Genomic DNA, 22222 nt, shown 5'->3' with positions numbered 1-22222 from the left:
AGTGATGCTGGACGGGCGGTAGGGTGTGGGCAGTGATCGGTTGAAGAGCATGCAGTTGGATGCCACGGAAGGAGAGTTGTATGGCATTGAAGCTCGTTAACACAGTGTCCAATGAAGGGCCAGAGGTATACAGAATGGTGTTGTCTGCGTAGAGGTGGATCAGAGACTCACCAGCAGCAAGAGCGACATCATTGATGTATACAGAGAAAAGAGTCGGTCCAAGAATTGAACCCTGTGGCACCCCCATAGATACTGCCAGAGGTCCGGACAACAGGCCCTCCGATTTGACACACTGAACTCAATCTGAGAAGTAGTTGGTGAACCAGGCGAGGCAGTCATTTGAGATACCAAGGCTGTTTATTCTGCCAATAAGAATGCGGTGATTGACAAGAGTCGAAAGCCTTGGCCAGGTAGATGAATACAGCTGCACAGTATTGTCTCATATCGATGGTGGTTATGATGTTGTTTAGGACCTTGAGCATGGCAGAGGTGCACCCACGACCAGCTCGGAAACCAGATTGCATAGTGGAGAAGGTACGGTGGGATTCGAAGTGGTCGTTAATCTGTTTGTTAACTTGGCTTTCGAAGATCTTAGAAAGGCAGGGTAGGATAGATATAGGTCTGTAGCAGTTTGGGTCTAGAGTGTCTCCCCGTTTGAAGAGGGAGATGACCGTGGCAGCTTTCCAATCTTTGGGGATCTCAGACGATACGAAAGAGAGGTTGAACAGGCTAGTAATAGGTAATGATGTTGTTGATAATGTTGTTGTTGTCTGTAGGTGTCCAATAAGAGGCAGCACCACCTGAACAAGCACCTGTACCGACCGTCTACCTTCCTGACGTCATATGAGCCTCCCGTCTTTATGGAAGAAGAGGATGAGAGAGCGGCCTACTACAGCTCCCTGCAGGACCCCGATGGAGACGACACGGTACGACACACTGACCACACGGTACCACACACTGACCACACGGTACCCCACACTGACCACACGGTACCCCACACTGACCACACTACATCTCTACTCCGCAGTCTATCTTCCTCTCCATCTCGCTCCCTCTCATCTGTCTTTCTCTCGTTCCCTCCCTCCCTCTCATCTGTCTCTCTCGCTCCCTCCCTCTCATCTCTCTCTCTCTCGCTCCCTCCCTCCCCCTCTCTCCCTCTCATCTGTCTCTCTCGCTCCCTCCCTCTCATCTGTCTCTCTCTCTCGCTCCCTCCCCCTCTCTCCCTCTCATCTGTCTCTCTCGCTCCCTCCCTCCCCCTCTCTCCCTCTCATCTGTCTTTCTCTCGTTCCCTCCCTCCCTCTCTCTCCCTCATCTGTCTTTCTCTCGCTCCCTCTCTCTCCCTCTCATCTGTCTCCCTCCCTCTCTCTCTCCATCTCTTCTGTCTCTCTCGTTCCCTCCCTCCCTCCCTCTCTCTCCCTCTCATCTGTCTTTCTCTCGCTCCCTCCCTCCCTCTCTCGCTCCCTCCCTCCCTCTCTCTCCCTCTCATCGGTCTCTCTCTATCTCCCTCCCTCCCTCTCTCTCCCTCTCATCTGTCTCTCTCGCTCCCTCTCTCCCTCTCATCTGTCTTTCTCTCGTTCCCTCCCTCCCCCTCATCTGTCTCTCTCTCCCAATCTCTCATCTGTCTCTCTTGCTCCCTCCCTCCCTCTCTCTCCCTCTCATCTGTCTCTCCCTCCCTCCTCTCTCTCTCTCTCTCTCTCTCCCTCCCTCCCTTCCTCCATCCCTCCCTCCCTCCCTCCATCCCTCCCTCCCTCCTTCTCATCTGTCTCTCTCTCCCTATCTCTCATCTGTCTCTCTCGCTCCCTCTCTCTCCCTCTCATCTGTCTCTCTCTATCTCCCTCCCTCCCTCTCTCTCCCTCTCATCTGTCTCTCTCGCTCCCTCTCTCCCTCTCATCTGTCTTTCTCTCGTTCCCTCCCTCCCCCTCATCTGTCTTTCTCTCGTTCCCTCCCTCCCCCTCATCTGTCTCTCTCTCCCTATCTCTCATCTGTCTCTCTTGCTCCCTCCCTCCCTCTCTCTCCCTCTCATCTGTCTCTCCCTCCCTCCCTCCCTCTCTCTCTCTCCCTCCCTCCCTCCCTCCCTCCCTCCCTCCCTCCCTCCCTCCCTCCCTCCCTCCCTCCCTCTCATCTGTCTCTCTCTCCTTCCCTCTCATCTGTCACTCTCTCTCTTTCTCGCTCCCTCCCTCCCTCCCCCCAAGATGCTAGATCTGACATTTCCCTCCCCCTCTCTCTCTCCCTCCCTCCCTCCCTCCCTCCCTCCCTCCCTCCCTCCCCCCAAGATGCTAGATCTGACATTTCCCTCCCCCTCCCTCCCTCCCTCCCTCCCTCCCTCCCTCCCTCCCTCCCTCCCTCCCTCCCTCCCTCCCTCCCTCCCTCTCTCTCTCTCTCCCTCCCTCTCTCTCTCCCTCCCTCCCTCCCTCCCTCCCTCCCTCCCTCCCTCTCTCTCTCTCTCTCCCTCCCTCCCTCCCTCCCTCCCTCCCCCTCTCCCCCTCTCCCTCTCTGATGTGTGCAACCTTTAAGAAACGAATAGTCACTGTTCCCTGCTGAGAGACACACACACACACACACACACACACAAACACACACACACACACACACACAGACATGTGCTGTCAAAGTGCGTCAGCAGCAAAGCTCAGATGTACACCCTGTCATTCAGTGAAACAAGCAGAGTTAACACTAGAACCGTTAATAATTTTGACTGCTCATTGTTTTATTACTCTGACATGTTTTAAAGTAATGCCCACCTCAATCAGTCTATATAACACACTGTCTGAATCAGTCTATATGACACACTGTCTAAATCAGTCTATAAAACACACTGTCTAAATCAGTCTATATGACACACTGTCTAAATCAGTCTATATAACACACTGTCTATATAACACTGTCTAAATCAGTCTATAAAACACACTGTCTAAATCAGTCTATAAAACACACTGTCTAAATCAGTCTATATAACACACTGTCTATATAACACACTGTCTAAATCAGTCTATAAAACACACTGTCTAAATCAGTCTATAAAACACACTGTCTAAATCAGTCTATATGACCACACTGTCTGAATCAGTCTATATGACCACACTGTCTGAATCAGTCTATAAAACACACTGTCTAAATCAGTCTATATGACACACTGTCTAAATCAGTCTATATGACACACTGTCTAAATCAGTCTATATAACACACTGTCTATATGACACACTGTCTAAATCAGTCTAAAAACCACACTGTCTAAATCAGTCTATATAACACACTGTCTATATAACACTGTCTAAATCAGTCTATAAAACACACTGTCTAAATCAGTCTATATAACACACTGTCTATATAACACACTGTCTAAATCAGTCTATAAAACACACTGTCTAAATCAGTCTATAAAACACACTGTCTAAATCAGTCTATATGACCACACTGTCTGAATCAGTCTATATGACACACTGTCTGAATCAGTCTATAAAACACACTGTCTAAATCAGTCTATATGACACACTGTCTAAATCAGTCTATATGACACACTGTCTAAATCAGTCTATATAACACACTGTCTATATGACACACTGTCTAAATCAGTCTAAAAACCACACTGTCTAAATCAGTCTATATGACACACTGTCTAAATCAGTCTATATGACACACTGTCTAAATCAGTCTATATGACACACTGTCTAAATCAGTCTATATGACACACTGTCTAAATCAGTTTATATGACACACTGTCTATATAACACACTGTCTAAATCAGTCTATATGACACACTGTCTATATAACACACTGTCTAAATCAGTCTATATGACACACTGTCTAAATCAGTCTATAAAACACACTGTCTAAATCAGTCTATAAAACACACTGTCTAAATCAGTCTATATAACACACTGTCTAAATCAGTCTATATAACACACTGTCTAAATCAGTCTATAAAACACAGTCTAAATCAGTCTATGACACAGTCTAAATCAGTCTATATAACCACACTGTCTATATAACACACAGTCTAAATCAGTCTATATAACACACTGTCTATATGATACACTGTCTAAATCAGTCTATATGACACACTGTCTAAATCAGTCTATATAACACACTGCCTAAATCAGTCTATATAACACACTGTCTATATGACACACAGTCTAAATCAGTCTATATAACACACTGTCTAAATCAGTCTATATGACACACTGCCTAAATCAGTCTATATAACACACTGTCTAAATCAGTCTATATGACACACTGTCTAAATCAGTTTATATAACACACTGTCTATATAACACACTGTCTAAATCAGTCTATATGACACACTGTCTATATAACACACTGTCTAAATCAGTATTTATGACACACTGTCTAAATCAGTCTATATAACACACTGTCTAAATCAGTCTATATAACACACTGTCTAAATCAGTCTATATAACACACTGTCTATATAACACACTGTCTAAATCAGTCTATATAACACACTGTCTAAATCAGTCTATATAACACACTGTCTAAATCAGTCTATATAACACACTGTCTAAATCAGTCTATAAAACACACTGTCTAAATCAGTCTATATGACACACTGTCTAAATCAGTCTATATAACACACTGTCTATATAACACTGTCTAAATCAGTCTATAAAACACACTGTCTAAATCAGTCTATATAACACACTGTCTATATAACACACTGTCTATATGACACACTGTCTAAATCAGTCTATAAAACACACTGTCTAAATCAGTCTATAAAACACACTGTCTAAATCAGTCTATATGACCACACTGTCTGAATCAGTCTATATGACCACACTGTCTGAATCAGTCTATAAAACACACTGTCTAAATCAGTCTATATGACACACTGTCTAAATCAGTCTATATGACACACTGTCTAAATCAGTCTATATGACACACTGTCTAAATCAGTCTATATAACACACTGTCTAAATCAGTCTATATAACACACTGTCTAAATCAGTCTATAAAACACAGTCTAAATCAGTCTATGACACAGTCTAAATCAGTCTATATAACCACACTGTCTATATAACACACAGTCTAAATCAGTCTATATAACACACTGTCTATATACCACACTGTCTAAATCAGTCTATATGACACACTGTCTGAATCAGTCTATGTAACACATTGTCTAAATAGGTCTATATGACACACTGTCTAAATCAGTCTATATGACACACTGTCTAAATCAGTCTATATGACACACTGTCTAAATCAGTCTATATAACACACTGCCTAAATCAGTCTATATAACACACTGTCTATATGACACACAGTCTAAATCAGTCTATATAACACACTGTCTAAATCAGTCTATATGACACACTGCCTAAATCAGTCTATATAACACACTGTCTAAATCAGTCTATATGACACACTGTCTAAATCAGTTTATATAACACACTGTCTATATAACACACTGTCTAAATCAGTCTATATGACACACTGTCTATATAACACACTGTCTAAATCAGTATTTATGACACACTGTCTAAATCAGTCTATATAACACACTGTCTAAATCAGTCTATATAACACACTGTCTAAATCAGTCTATATAACACACTGTCTATATAACACACTGTCTAAATCAGTCTATATAACACACTGTCTAAATCAGTCTATATAACACACTGTCTAAATCAGTCTATATAACACACTGTCTAAATCAGTCTATAAAACACACTGTCTAAATCAGTCTATATGACACACTGTCTAAATCAGTCTATATAACACACTGTCTATATAACACTGTCTAAATCAGTCTATAAAACACACTGTCTAAATCAGTCTATAAAACACACTGTCTAAATCAGTCTATATAACACACTGTCTATATAACACACTGTCTAAATCAGTCTATAAAACACACTGTCTAAATCAGTCTATAAAACACACTGTCTAAATCAGTCTATATGACCACACTGTCTGAATCAGTCTATATGACCACACTGTCTGAATCAGTCTATAAAACACACTGTCTAAATCAGTCTATATGACACACTGTCTAAATCAGTCTATATGACACACTGTCTAAATCAGTCTATATAACACACTGTCTATATGACACACTGTCTAAATCAGTCTAAAAACCACACTGTCTAAATCAGTCTATATGACACACTGTCTAAATCAGTCTATATGACACACTGTCTAAATCAGTCTATATGACACACTGTCTAAATCAGTCTATATGACACACTGTCTAAATCAGTTTATATGGCACACTGTCTATATAACACACTGTCTAAATCAGTCTATATGACACACTGTCTATATAACACACTGTCTAAATCAGTCTATATGACACACTGTCTAAATCAGTCTATAAAACACACTGTCTAAATCAGTCTATAAAACACACTGTCTAAATCAGTCTATATAACACACTGTCTAAATCAGTCTATATGACACACTGTCTAAATCAGTCTATAAAACACACTGTCTAAATCAGTCTATGACACAGTCTAAATCAGTCTATATAACCACACTGTCTATATAACACACAGTCTAAATCAGTCTATATAACACACTGTCTATATACCACACTGTCTAAATCAGTCTATATGACACACTGTCTGAATCAGTCTATGTAACACATTGTCTAAATCAGTCTATATGACACACTGTCTAAATCAGTCTATATGACACACTGTCTAAATCAGTCTATATGACACACTGTCTAAATCAGTCTATATAACACACTGCCTAAATCAGTCTATATAACACACTGTCTATATGACACACAGTCTAAATCAGTCTATATAACACACTGTCTAAATCAGTCTATATGACACACTGCCTAAATCAGTCTATATAACACACTGTCTATATAACACACTGTCTATATGACACACTGTCTAAATCAGTCTATATAACACACAGTCTAAATCAGTCTATATAACACACTGTCTAAATCAGTCTATAAGACACACTGTCTGAATCAGTCTATGTAACACATTGTCTAAATCAGTCTATATAACACACTGTCTATATGACACACTGTCTAAATCAGTCTATATGACACACTGTCTAAATCAGTCTATATAACACACTGTCTATATAACACACTGTCTAAATCAGTCTATATAACACACTGTCTAAATCAGTCTATAAAACACACTGTCTAAATCAGTCTATATGACACACTGTCTAAATCTGTCGAACCTAAACTATACCAAAACTGAACCTAAACTATACCAAAACTGAACCTAAACTGAACCTAAACTATACCAAAACTGAACCTAAACTGTACCAAAACTGAACCTAAACTATACCAAAACTGAACCTAAACTGTACCAAAACTGAACCTAAACTATACCAAAACTGAACCTAAACTATACCAAAACTGAACCTAAACTGTACCAAAACTGAACCTAAACTATACCAAAACTGAACCTAAACTGAACCTAAACTGAACCTAAACTATACCAAAACTGAACCTAAACTGAACCTAAACTGAACCTAAACTATACCAAAACTGAACCTAAACTATACCAAAACTGAACCTAAACTATACCAAAACTGAACCTAAACTGTACCAAAACTGAACTTAAACTATACCAAAACTGTACCAAAACTGTACCAAAACTGAACCTAAACTATACCAAAACTGAACCTAAACTGAACCTAAACTGAACCTAAACTATACCAAAACTGAACCTAAACTATACCAAAACTGAACCTAAACTGAACCTAAACTATACCAAAACTGAACCTAAACTGTACCAAAACTGAACCTAAACTATACCAAAACTGAACCTAAACTGTACCAAAACTGAACCTAAACTATACAAAAACTGAACCTAAACTATACCAAAACTGAACCTAAACTGAACCTAAACTATACCAAAACATATAACAGCAGATGAAGTAAAGTATGACGGTAGAAAGGGGGAGAATGGGTGAGTTGATGCTGAGGGGAAGTGAACAATACATAATTATATAATCACTGATTGTGAATAAAGAACAGGGTCATTCTATTGTACTGATCCATTGTAATTGTAATCTCTATATGGTGTGTACCCTCTATCAGTCCACCTAATCCAAGCTGTTTTATCAGTCTACTCTGGCCTGCTTGGAGTACACCGTGGGAGCATGTGGAATTTACAATGGCAGGAAGACCAAGAGGGCACATGCTGAATGACAACAACTCAGATGGATGAAAGGATTCATGACATCTCTGATCATACTTCTGATTCTGAGCCTCAGCCTGAACCTCAGAGGCCTAAGACCCTATGCCGCCGAGGCCTAAGACCCTATGCCGCCGAGGCCTAAGACCCTATGCCGTCGAGGCCTAAGACCCTATGCCGCCGAGGCCTAAGACCCTATGCCGCCGAGGCCTAAGACCCTATGCCGCCGAGGCTATGCCGCCGAGGCCTAAGACCCTATGCCGCCGAGGCCTAAGACCCTATGCCGCCGAGGCCTAAGACCCTATGCCGCCGAGGCCTAAGACCCTACGCCGCCGTGGCCCTTGACCCTACGCCGCCGAGGCCCATGACCCTACGCCGCCGAGGCCCATGACCCTACGCCGCCGAGGCCCATGACCCTACGCCGCCGAGGCCCATGACCCTACGCCGCCGAGGCCCATGACCCTACGCCGCTGAGGCCTATGGGCAAAAAAGCCAGAACGGTGCGCACTGAGCTCTACCAAATGAAACGGTGAGATGGCAGTGCCTGGGATCAGATACTGGGGCTGAGACACTCAAGGAGACACTGTCTGGAATCAGGGACTGTACTGGGGCTGAGATGCACAAGGAGCAAGGAGACACTGTCTGTTGATAAATTGGAAGCATTAATTTCAATCCTGTATGTCTGTGGAGCATTCGGTGAAAGAGCGTGTGTATGGCAAGCTTCTGGTCAGACATGTAGGGGACACCTTTCTCCATCTGTTACCTCTGTTTTGACATGTAGGGGACACTCTGTTTTGACATTTAGGGGACACTCTGTTTTGACATTTAGGGGACACTCTGTTTTGACATGTAGGGGACACTCTGTTTTGACATTTAGGGGACACTCTGTTTTGACATTTAGGGGACACTGTTTTGACATGTAGGGGACACTCTGTTTTGACATTTAGGGGACACTCTGTTTTGACATTTAGGGGACACTCTGTTTTAACATGTAGGGGACACTCTGTTTTGACATGTAGGGGACACTCTGTTTTGACATGTAGGGGACACCTTTCTCCCTGTGTTACCACTGTTTTGATGATAAAGAAGCGAGAAGGCACTGCCTGGAAACAGACACATTCTGTTTCCAGACATGTTGTGTTTCATCGTTTTTACATATAGCCGACAGTAACATAAAGTTTATAAATGCTATTGAAAAAGACAGACAATGCGTAGTCTAATACTACCTAAGACCTTCATAAACACAACCAAATTATTATTTTTGTGAAAGCTTATGTCACATGTATTTATTAGACTGTTCGAATTTTTAGTTTATTTCACCTTTATTTAACCAGGTAGACCAGTTGAGAATGGTTAAGGGCGCTGTACTGCAGCGCCAGCTGTGCCACCAGAGACTCTGGGTTCGCGCCCATTGGCCGGTAGGGATATTCTTGTCTCATCGCACACCAGCGACTGCTATGGCAGGCCAGGTGCAGTGCGCGCTAACCAAGGTCGCCAAGTGCACGGTGTTTCCTCCGACACATTGGTGCGGCGGGCTTCCGGGTTGGATGCACGCTGTGTTAAGAAGCAGTGCGGCTGGTTGGGTTGTGTATCGGAGGACGCATGGCTTTCAACCTTCGTCTTTCCCGAGCCTGTACGGGAGTTGTAGCGATGAGACAAGATAGTAGCTACTACAACAATTGGATACCATGAAATTGGGGAGAAAAAGGGGTAAAAATTTAAATAAATAAAAAACAACAACACAGAGTTACACATAAACAAACGTACAGTCAATAACACAATAGAGAAAAAAATATATGTACAGTGTATGCAAATGAGGTAAGATTAGGGAGGTAAGGCAATAAATAGGTCGTAGTGGCGAAGTAATTACAATTTAAACACTGGAGTGATGGATGTGCAGAAGATGAATGTGCAAGTAGAGATACTGGGGTGCAAAGGAGCAAGATAAAGAAATAAATACTGTATGGGGATGAGGTAGTTGGATGGGATATTTACAGGTGCAGTGATCTGTGAGCTGCTCTGACAGCTGGTGCTTAAAGCTAGTGAGCGAGATATGAGTCTCCAGCTTCAGGGATTTTTGCAATTCGTTCCAGTCATTGGCAGCAGAGAACTGGAAGGAAAGGCAGCCAAAGAAGGAATTGGTTTTGGGGGTGACCAGTGAAATATACCTGCTGGAGCAAGTGCTACAGGTGGGTGTTGCTATGGTGATCAGTGAGCTGAGATCAGGTGGAGCTTTACCTTGCAAAGAATGTTGCAGTCAGAATGACAGCTGGTTAGCTTGAAGGGGGTTCTGACAAGGCCGTGCCTTTCTAGTGGTAAAGGAATGTCACTACAAGGAGTCAGACTTTATCGGTTACAGGGTCTGCATGCTCCTTAGAAACCTCACTGTCAGTGTTAGTCTGTGATAGTTTGTGTGTGTGTGTTTTCGTGTGTGTGTGTGTTTCTCCAGGATGAGGAGGGTGTACCTGTGGAGTTGAGACACCTGCCGGAGTACAAGGAGCTTCTGGAGCTGAAGAGAATGAAGAAACACAAACTGCAGGAGATCCAGGCTGAGAGTAGCATGGCCCTGCACCATGGATACAAGGTACACACATCACCGTGGATACAAGGTACACACATCACCGTGGATACAAGGTACACACATCACCGTGGATACAAGGTACACACATCACCGTGGATACAACATACACACACCACCGTGGATACAACATACACACATCACCGTGGATACAAGGTACACACATCACCATGGATACAACATACACACACCACCATTGGCATTGCACCATGGATACAAGGTACACACATCACCGTGGATACAAGGTACACACATCACCATGGATACAAGGTACACACATCACCATGGATACAAGGTAGTGGTTAATCAGCTTTCATACGGGCTTCAAGCTATATCTACTGATTATCTACCCACGTGTCTCTGCTGTCCGCTGGAATGTACAGGTACCTGCCAGAGTAAAGGAAACACTTGAGTAAATGAGGGTTCTGATGGCTCTGTTATGGTGTGAGGTGCGTTTTCCTGCCGTGGTTCAGGTCCACTCAACCCCTTAGAGGGCAAGGTAAACGCCAGTAAATTCACAGCCGTTGTGAGTGATCACCTTCGACCTTATGGCGAAGCAGTTCTATCCAGATGGGAGTGGTCTCTTTTAGGATGACAACGCCCCCCATCCACAGGGCACCAGTGGTCACTGACTCAAAGAACTCAATCCAATTGAACACTTGAGACAGTGTTTTCCACCACCATCAACAAAACACCAAATGATGGAATTTCTCCACGGCAGAACGGTGTCACATCCCTCCAATAGAGTTCCAGACACCTGTAGAATCTATACCGAGGTGTGTTGAATCTGTTCTGGTGGTGACCCAACACCCTATCAAGACACCTGTAGAATCTATACCGAGGTGTGTTGAATCTGTTCTGGTGGTGACCCAACACCCTATCAAGACACCTGTAGAATCTATACCAAGGTGTGTTGAATCTGTTCTGGTGGTGGCCCAACACCCTATCAAGACACCTGTAGAATCTATAACGAGGTGTGTTGAATCTGTTCTGGTGGTGACCCAACACCCTATCAAGACACCTGTAGAATCTATACCGAGGTGTGTTGAATCTGTTCTGGTGGTGACCCAACACCCTATCAAGACACCTGTAGAATCTATACCGAGGTGTGTTGAATCTGTTCTGGTGGTGACCCAACACCCTATCAAGACACCTGTAGAATCTATACCAAGGTGTGTTGAATCTGTTCTGGTGGTGACCCAACACCCTAGTGTAACTCTGTCTGTGTCCTTAGCTAGCTAACTCTCTCTCCTTAGTGTAATGTGTGCTAGCTAACTCTCTCTCCTTAGTGTAATGTGTGCTAGCTAACTCTCTCTCAGTGTAATGTGTGCTAGCTAACTCTCTCTCCTTAGTGTAATGTGTGCTAGCTAACTCTCTCTCCTTAGTGTAATGTGTGCTAGCTAACTCTCTCTCCTTAGTGTAATGTGTGCTAGCTAACTCTCTCTCCTTTGTGTAATGTGTGCTAGCTAACTCTCTCTCCTTAGTGTAATGTGTGCTAGCTAACTCTCTCTCCTTAGTGTAATGTGTGCTAGCTAACTCTCTCTCCTTAGTGTAATGTGTGCTAGCTAACTCTCTCTCCTTAGTGTAATGTGTGCTAGCTAACTCTCTCTCCTTAGTGTAATGTGTGCTAGCTAACTCTCTCTCCTTAGTGTAATGTGTGCTAGCTAACTCTCTCTCCTTAGTGTAATGTGTGCTAGCTAACTCTCTCTCCTTAGTGTAATGTGTGCTAGCTAACTCTCTCTCCTTAGTGTAATGTGTGCTAGCTAACTCTCTCTCCTTAGTGTAATGTGTGCTAGCTAACTCTCTCTCCTTAGTATAATGTGTGCTAGCTAACTCTCTCTCCTTAGTATAATGTGTGCTAGCTAGCTAACTCTCTCCTTAGTGTAATGTGTGCTAGCTAACTCTCTCTCCTTAGTGTAATGTGTGCTAGCTAACTCTCTCTCCTTAGTGTAATGTGTGCTAGCTAACTCTCTCTCCTTAGTGTAATGTGTGCTAGCTAACTCTCTCTCCTTAGTGTAATGTGTGCTAGCTAACTCTCTCTCCTTAGTATAATGTGTGCTAGCTAACTCTCTCTCCTTAGTATAATGTGTGCTAGCTAGCTAACTCTCTCCTTAGTGTAATGTGTGCTAGCTAACTCTCTCCTTAGTGTAATGTGTGCTAGCTAACTCTCTCTCCTTAGTGTAATGTGTGCTAGCTAACTCTCTCTCCTTAGTGTAATGTGTGCTAGCTAACTCTCTCTCCTTAGTATAATGTGTGCTAGCTAGCTAACTCTCTCTCCTTAGTATAATGTCGTTTGACAAGTATTTTTTTAAAATCATCTGAGACTAGCTAATGTCTCTCTCTGCAGTGTGACGTGTGTGGTGTGGAGCCCATCCAGGGCGTGCGGTGGCATTGTCAGGACTGTCCCTCAGACAACGCTGTGGACTTCTGTTCCAACTGCTCCGACTGGTGAGTCCTGCCTGGCTGGGGCTCTGTTCAGTAGGCTAATGATTTTAAATGGAGTTAAACGGAGAGGTTTAACTCCCATTATATACCCTGCCTGCATCTTAATAGTTTTGTTCCTGGTGCAGTAGACAACTTCAGTTTCATTGATGCGTGTGTCAACGTATTTGGCTCGGGCTCTGTTCAGTATGCTTGAAACGTGTTAAAACTATTTTGAAAACACATGTAAAAATACATTGTGTGGGACAAAACAATAATACCAGTTTACACCAGTAAAAAAAAAAAAAAATGCCGCTAAGATGCAGGAAAAGTTTATTTTCACATTTTGAGTTAGTTCATTGATGCATGTGCATCAAGTTGCCAGTTTTCAGTTGCCATGATTGACATGTCTGAACCCTGTTCCCACCTCCAGCCTGTGCAAGACAGGAAGTAAGTCCCCTCGTAGCTTCCTACGCCGGCATAGCAGGCTTGTTGCGTATGCTGTTGATCTCTGTGTTAACTGTTTCATCGTTGTGTATTAACCCATAATTCCTCTGTTTTTCCCCCACCACGGTACAAGAAATGCGTTATAGTGTTGACGTTTTGTCTTCTATACTACTTAACAGTTGCAGCCAAATATATTGGCACCCCCTGTTGCATTTTTCTTAAATAGTTCTCTATTCATTTCAGAACAGTCCAGCATTTCTTCTTGAACCATTCCTGGGTGCTTCTAAACTCAGCATTAAAAGAAATGTCCTCTCACTGTCAACTGTGTTTATTTTCAGCAAACTTAACATGTGTAAATATTTGCATGATCATAACAAGATTCAACAACTGAGACATAAACTGAACAAGTTCCACAGACATGTGACTAACAGAAATGGAATAATGTGTCCCTGAACACCAGCTGCATTAAGTACTGCAGTGCATCTCCTCCTCATGGACTGCACTAGATTTGCCAGTTCTTGCTGTGAGATGTTACCCCACTCTTCCACCAAGGCACCTGCAAGTTCCCGGACATTTCTGGGGGGGAGCCCTAGCCCTCACCCTCCGATCCAACAAGTCCCAAACATGCTCAATGGGATTGAGATCTGGGCTCTTCACTGGCCATGGCAGAACACTGACATTCCTGTCTTGCAAGAAATCACGCACAGAACGAGCAGTATGGCTGGTGGCATTGTCATGCTGAGGGTCATGTCAGGATGAGCCTGCAGGAAGGGTACCACATGAGGGAGGAGGATGTCTTCCCTGTAACGCACAGCGTTGAGATTGCCTGCAATGACAACAAGCTCAGTCCGATGATGCTGTGACACACCGCTCCAGACCATGACGGACCCTCCAAATCCATCCCGCTCCAGAGCACAGGCCTCGGTGTAACGCTCATTCCTTCGACGATAAACGCAAATCCAACAATCACCCCTGGTGAGACAAAACCGCGACTCGTCAGTGAAGAGCACTTTTTGCCAATCCTGTCTGGTCCAGCGATGGTGGGTTTGTGCCCCTAGGTAACGTTGTTGCCGGTGATGTCTGGTGAGGACCTGCCTTACAACAGGCCTAAAAGCCCTCAGTCCAGCCTCTCTCAGCGTGTTACGGACAGTCTGAGCACTGATGGAGGGTTCCTTGTGTAACTCGGGCAGTTGTTGTTGCCATCCTGTACCTGTCCCGCAGGTGTGATGTTCGGATGTACCAATTCTGTGCAGGTGTTGTTACACGTGGTCTGCCACTGAGAGGACGATCAGCTGTCCGTCCTGTCTCCCTGTAGCTCTGTCTTAGGCGTCTCACAGTACGGACATTGCAATTTATTGCCCTGGACACATCTGCAGTCCTCATGCCTCCTAGCAGCATGCTTAAGGCACGTTTACGCAGATGAGCAGGGACTCTGGGCATCTTTCTTTTGGTGTTTTTCAGAGTCAGTAGTAAGTTTTCATAATTGTGACCTTAATTGCCTACCGTCTGTAAGCTGTTAGTGTCTTAACGACCGTTCCACAGGTGCATGTTCATTCATTGTTTATGGTTCATTGAACAAGCATTGGGAAACAGTGTTTAAACCCTTTACAGTGAAGATCTGTGAAGTTATATGGATTTTTACGAATTATCTTTGAAAGACAGGGTCCTGAAAAAGGGACGTTTATGTGTTTGAGGGTGTCCTCCTACTGGAAGACCCACAACCTTCAACAGAGACACAGTTTTGGACACTTGGTTGAACAGAGAAGAATCCTGATCTGAATCACATTCATAACAAGATCTGACAACAGCAGTTGGTGGAGGGCACCCCTCTAACATTGGAAGAATTAGTTTTTGTTTGCTGCTAAAGAGTGGGACAAATGTCCAAAAGAAAAGTGCTCATTGCTACAAGAATAATTTGTCTGCAGTTCCCTTGATCAAGTACTAGCTCTGCGGTGCCACTACATTTGTCCGTGCCATTTGTCTTTAAGTTTACAATTTTAATTTAGAAAAATAGAGTTTACAAAAAATAAAAAGGACCGATAGCAAGGTGACCAACTTACTATTGAAGAAATTGGGAATTATTTAAGAGAAGTACAAGGGTGTCAATATATTTGGCCACAACTGTATCGGTGGAATCCTTTTCCCAATCCATGAACCTGTATTTCCCCTGTGTTTACCTCCTCCAGCCTGTACAAGACAGAGAGCCACCTGCCCAGCCACCATCTGGAGCCTGTCCATCACCATGAGACCTTCCTAGACAGGGACTACTGTCTGGCTCAGACCCCTGGATATAACTACCTGGATCCCAACTACTACCCTGCTAACAGATGACAGCATGGCCCCTAATCTCAGCCCTGGGCCATAGCTACAGACTCCGAGCCTCCTGGTCCAGCATCTGGGGCCACAGCTACAGACTCCTAGCCTCCTGGGTCAGCCCTGGGCCACAGCTACAGACTCCTAGCCTCCTGGTCCAGCCCTGGGGCCATAGTTTCAGCTACACCGAGCGGCTCCTTCCTGGTCCAGCCCTGGGGCCACAGTTTCAGAGGCCCTCAGCCAGCCAGCCAGCCAGCCAGCCCCAGGCTGAGCTCACTCTACAGAAGCCTCCAACCTGCAGGCCACACTGGGTATGGCTCCAGACCTCGAGAACCTAGACAGCTCTCAGTCCAGCTACCCTGCTCACCTCACCCCACTAGCCCAGCAGGATGGCAGGCATTGGGTCTCTGACGGCAGGCTTGGGTGGGGGGGGGGGTTACCGTAACGACCAAACAAAGGAACATAATGGAAATAGAAAAAACACTATTTAAAATTACATTTAAAAAAACTGAAAAGGGCACACCGACATTCCCGGGTGCCGAGACTCCTCTACTCCTCCCTCCTCTACTCCTCTACTCCTCCCTCCTCTACTCCTCTACTCCTCTACTCCTCCCTCCTCTACTCCTCTACTCCTCTACTCCTCTACTCCTCCCTCCTCTACTCCTCCCTCCTCCCTCCTCTACTCCTCTACTCCTCCCTCCTCTACTCCTCCCTCCTCCCTCCTCTACTCCTCCCTCCTCTACTCCTCTACTCCTCCCTCCTCTACTCCTCTACTCCTCTACTCCTCCCTCCTCTACTCCTCTACTCCTCCCTCCTCTACTCCTCTACTCCTCCCTCCTCTACTCCTCTACTCCTCTACTCCTCCCTCCTCTACTCCTCTACTCCTCCCTCCTCTACTCCTCTACTCCTCCCTCCTCTACTCCTCTACTCCTCTACTCCTCCCTCCTCTACTCCTCCCTCCTCTACTCCTCTACTCCTCCCTCCTCTACTCCTCCCTCCTCTCTACTCCTCTACTCCTCCCTCCTCTACTCCTCTACTCCTCTACTCCTCCCTCCTCTACTCCTCTACTCCTCCCTCCTCTACTCCTCTACTCCTCTACTCCTCCCTCCTCTACTCCTCTACTCCTCCCTCCTCTACTCCTCTACTCCTCCCTCCTCTACTCCTCTACTCCTCTACTCCTCCCTCCTCTACTCCTCTACTCCTCCCTCCTCTACTCCTCTACTCCTCCCTCCTCTACTCCTCTACTCCTCTACTCCTCCCTCCTCTACTCCTCCCTCCTCTACTCCTCTACTCCTCCCTCCTCTACTCCTCTACTCCTCACTCCTCTACTCCTCCCTCCTCTACTCCTCTACTCCTCCCTCCTCTACTCCTCTACTCCTCCCTCCTCTACTCCTCTACTCCTCTACTCCTCTACTCCTCCCTCCTCTACTCCTCTACTCCTCCCTCCTCTACTCCTCCCTCATCTACTCCTCTACTCCTCTACTCCTCTACTCCTCCCTCCTCCTCTACTCCTCCCTCCTCTACTCCTCTCCTCCTCTACTCCTCTACTCCTCCCTCCTCTACTCCTCTACTCCTCCCTCCTCTACTCCTCTACTCCTCCCTCCTCTACTCCTCCCTCCTCTTCTCCACCTCCCTCCTCTACTCCTCCCTCCTCTTCTCCTGCTCTCCTCCCTCCTCTACTCCTCTACTCCTCCCTCCTCTACTCCTCCCTCCTCTTCTCCACCTCCCTCCTCTACTCCTCCCTCCTCTTCTCCTGCTCTCCTCCCTTCTCTTCTCCACCTCCCTCCTCTACTCCTCCCTCCTCTTCTCCTGCTCTCCTCCCTTCTCTTCTCCACCTCCCTCCTCTACTCCTCCCTCCTCTTCTCCTGCTCTCCTCCCTTCTCTTCTCCACCTCCCTCCTCTACTCCTCCCTCCTCTTCTCCTGCTCTCCTCCCTTCTCTTCTCCACCTCCCTCCTCTACTCCTCCCTCCTCTTCTCCACCTCCCTCCTCTACTCCTCCCTCCTCTTCTCCTGCTCTCCTCCCTTCTCTTCTCCACCTCCCTCCTCTACTCCTCCCTCCTCTTCTCCTGCTCTCCTCCCTTCTCTTCTCCACCTCCCTCCTCTACTCCTCCCTCCTCTTCTCCTGCTCTCCTCCCTTCTCTTCTCCACCTCCCTCCTCTACTCCTCCCTCCTCTTCTCCTGCTCTCCTCCCTTCTCTTCTCCACCTCCCTCCTCTTCCCCTCCCTCCTCTTCTTCTTCTTCTCCACCTCCCTCCTCTTCTCCTCCCTCCTCCCTCCTCTTCTCCTCCCTCCTCTTCTCCTCCTCCTCCTACTCTCGTCCCTTCCCTCCTCTTCTCCTCTCTTCCTCCTCCTCTCCTCCACCTGGTTTAGTGGGCCTACTACTATTCAGGGTCGTGTTCACCTAACAGAAGATAACTGACAAACGGGCAGGGACTACCTGACCTTTTTCGTTTTCTATTGCAAAACATTTTTCTACGTTTTGAACTAATGAATATGACCCTGACACTGGTGTGTGGTGGTATCAATGTTATGTTGATGAGAGGGAATATGTTCCTAGATGGGTAGATATCTGTATTTGAGTTGGTGGGGCCTGTTATGGAATATGGGTGGTGGGAGGAGCTTGGTGCCCATGAGAGGCATGTCTTTGATTCCTACCAGGTTTTTAAACCAATCACAGAACAAGATCTGCTGATGTAACCCACATGGCGGGTGTTGTCAGATGCAGCCATGGTTACGGACCCCTGATACTTCTCCACCTCACGTCTCCATGGTAACAGACCCCGATACAAGTGGCCGAAAGGCCATTTAACATGGACAGCGCCATTGAGGACTTACACCATTTTAATGTAGTTAAATAAATTAAGTTGGAGTCCAACCGGGTCATCAGGAGGAATCAGCCAATCGCGAAGAAGAAAATGTACTACTTCAAAATGGCCCTGCTCACCTATCATGGCACAGATACAAAGAGGAGTCATCTATCTATCTCTATGGGGTTCTCCAACCCTGTTCTTGGAGTCCTACTGTCTTGTAGGTATTTGCTCCAACCCTGATCTACCTGATATTAATAATTAGCTGGTTGATAAGATGAATCAGGTCAGTTACAACTGGGGTTGGAGTTAAAACCTACAGTAGGGTCTCTCCAGGAACAGGGTCGGAGTTAAAACCTACAGGAGGGTCTCTCTCCAGGAACAGGGTCGGAGTTAAAACCTACAGGAGGGTCTCTCCAGGACCAGGGTTGGAGTTAAAACCTACAAGAGGGTCTCTCTCCAGGAACAGGGTTGGAGTTAAAACCTACAGGAGGGTCTCTCTCCAGGAACAGGGTTGGAGTTAAAACCTATAGGAGGGTCTCTCTCCAGGAACAGGGTTGGAGTTAAAACCTACAGGAGGGAATCTCCAGGACCAGGGTTGGAGTTAAAACCTACAGGAGAGAATCTCCAGGACCAGGGTTGGAGTTAAAACCTACAGGAGGGTCTCTCTCCAGGACCAGGGTTGGAGTTAAAACCTACAGGAGGGAATCTCCAGGACCAGGGTTGGAGTTAAAACCTACAGGAGGGAATCTCCAGGACCAGGGTTGGAGTTAAAACCTACAGGAGGGTCTCTCTCCAGGACCAGGGTTGGAGTTAAAACCTACAGGAGGGTCTCTCTCCAGGAACAGGGTTGGAGTTAAAACCTACAGGAGGGAATCTCCAGGACCAGGGTTGGAGTTAAAACCTACAGGAGGGAATCTCCAGGACCAGGGTTGGAGTTAAAACCTACAGGAGAGAATCTCCAGGACCAGGGTTGGAGTTAAAACCTACAGGAGGGTCTCTCTCCAGGACCAGGGTTGGAGTTAAAACCTACAGGAGGGAATCTCCAGGACCAGGGTTGGAGTTAAAACCTACAGGAGGGTCTCTCTCCAGGAACAGGGTTGGAGTTAAAACCTACAGGAGGGTCTCTCTCCAGGACCAGGGTTGGAGTTAAAACCTACAGGAGGGTCTCTCTCCAGGACCAGGGTTGGAGTTAAAACCTACAGGAGGGTCTCTCTCCAGGACCAGGGTTGGAGTTAAAACCTACAGGAGGGTCTCTCTCCAGGAACAGGGTTGGAGTTAAAACCTACAGGAGGGTCTCTCTCCAGGACCAGGGTTGGAGTTAAAACCTACAGGAGGGTCTCTCTCCAGGACCAGGGTTGGAGTTAAAACCTACAGGAGGGTCTCTCTCCAGGACCAGGGTTGGAGTTAAAACCTACAGGAGGGTCTCTCTCCAGGAACAGGGTTGGAGTTAAAACCTACAGGAGGGTCTCTCTCCAGGAACAGGGTTGGAGTTAAAACCTACAGGAGGGTCTCTCTCCAGGACCAGGGTTGGAGTTAAAACCTACAGGAGGGTCTCTCTCCAGGAACAGGGTTGGAGTTAAAACCTACAGGAGGGTCTCTCTCCAGGACCAGGGTTGGAGTTAAAACCTACAGGAGGGTCTCTCTCCAGGAACAGGGTTGGAGTTAAAACCTACAGGAGGGTATCTCCAGGAACAGGGTCGGAGTTAAAACCTACAGGAGGGTCTCTCTCCAGGAACAGGGTTGGAGTTAAAACCTACAGGAGGGTCTCTCTCCAGGACCAGGGTTGGAGTTAAAACCTACAGGAGGGTCTCTCTCCAGGAACAGGGTTGGAGACCCTTGTTCTAGATCCTCCATTAAAATATTGTATTTTTATGAACCTTTTTAAAAACAACGAGAAGAATCGAGGAGGAGGTGGTGATTGTCTAGACCTAGGGGTTCTCATTCGTTCCTACTTCTTGTACGTTTTTTTTTTTTTTTTTTGCCCAGCTACACAGCTGATTCAAATCATCAAAGCTTGATGATGAGTTGGTCATTTGAATCGGCTACACCCGGGAGGGGAGAAAGTAGGAACGAATGAGAGCCCCTAGGTCTAGAAGGGATACCGCTTTTATCAAAATGTAGTTTTCGAAGCAGGTTGGAAGAATTAACGTAGCAGGCTGTGAGAATTAGGTTAAATTACTTTGGACTTCAATTTCACAAGCTGTATCCCATCTAGACATGACTGTAGATTTGGTTGTTCTTGATGAGTAGACGCCATTTTGTATGGATTTTGTTGTCTCCCCCCCCCCCCCCGCTTCAATATCTCTGTATAACGGTATGTTTTTAAATCATGTTAAACTGTTGAGGAGATCAGTGGAAATAAAAATGTGAAAATATAATTTCTACATCCGGAGAATCCTGCAGCATTCTTTGGTTTTGTTATGGGTGCCTCGGTAAATCGGTAAATGCCTCGGTAAACCGGTAAATGCCTCGGTAAACCGGTAAATGCCTCGGTAAACCGGTAAATGCCTCGGTAAACCGGTAAATGCCGTGGTAAACCGGTAAATGCCGTGGTAAACCGGTAAATGCCTCGGTAAACCGGTAAATGCCTCGGTAAACCGGTAAATGCCTCGGTAAACCGGTAAATGCCGTGGTAAACCGGTAAATGCCGTGGTAAACCGGTAAATGCCGTGGTAAACCGGTAAATGCCTCGGTAAATCGGTAAATGCCTCGGTAGGCAGTCATTTGTGACAAAACAAAACCATGTTGACTTTATTAATTGATTCTACATATCAGAGAATCTTTATTCCCGAGTTGACATTTGTTTACCATTATTTGACAAGTAATTATGTTAAGTCAATTATGGTCTCTTACAAACATAGCCCTGAGTTAAAGATTCACACGTCTAATATACGAAAGACCAAACACTAGTATTCTTTAAAAAAAAACACATTATTCAGTAAAGACAGTTAGCCACCAGGGGGCGCTGTTGTATTGGCTTTGACTGGTAGGCATGTTGGGCCCACATGGACAATAACTCCACATGGAGTTATTTATAAAATATACATTTTGTTTTAGCAAAGCATCTTATCTACTACCATCTCCTGTGGCATGATTTATGGTGCCATGACATCCACCATATTTGTTCAAGTAGAGTGGATGGAACACAGTGGGGTGGTGTACCTAATAAACTGGCCAGTGAGTGTATACAATAGGGTGGTGTACCTAATAAACTGGCCAGTGAGTGTATACAATAGGGTGGTGTACCTAATAAACTGGCCAGTGAGTGTATACAATCTGTAGAATATCATATACAATAGGATGGTGTATCTAATAAACGGGCCAGTTAGTGTATACAACAGGATGGTGTACCTAATAAACTGGCCAGTGAGTGTATACAATATATGATATACAATAGGATGGTGTGCCTAATAAACTGGCCAGTGAGTGTATACACTATGTAGAATATGATATACAATAGGATGGTGTGCCTAATAAACTGTCCAGTGAGTGTATACAATCTGTAGAATATGA

At 45.3% G+C, this 22222-nt stretch overlaps 1 protein-coding gene across 1 annotated transcript in view; it reads left to right on the top strand.

The window, feature by feature from the left end:
- Nucleotides 1-16435, top strand: part of LOC139375777 (ZZ-type zinc finger-containing protein 3-like) — a 43129-nt gene extending 26694 nt beyond the window's left edge. Inside the window, exons 9-12 of the mRNA XM_071117618.1 lie at nucleotides 777-926; nucleotides 10591-10725; nucleotides 13067-13167; nucleotides 15774-16435. Coding sequence (XP_070973719.1) covers nucleotides 777-926; nucleotides 10591-10725; nucleotides 13067-13167; nucleotides 15774-15918 — 531 coding nt within the window. The 3' untranslated portion in view covers nucleotides 15919-16435. The remainder of the gene's footprint in view (nucleotides 1-776; nucleotides 927-10590; nucleotides 10726-13066; nucleotides 13168-15773) is intronic.
- The last annotated feature ends 5787 nt before the right edge of the window (nucleotides 16436-22222 follow it).

Source organism: Oncorhynchus clarkii, chromosome 20 (assembly GCF_045791955.1).
Source record: "Oncorhynchus clarkii lewisi isolate Uvic-CL-2024 chromosome 20, UVic_Ocla_1.0, whole genome shotgun sequence".
Classification (NCBI taxonomy): domain Eukaryota; kingdom Metazoa; phylum Chordata; class Actinopteri; order Salmoniformes; family Salmonidae; genus Oncorhynchus; species Oncorhynchus clarkii.
Note: the sequence above shows the minus strand (reverse complement) of the source record. Positions and strands in the feature narration are given on the sequence as shown.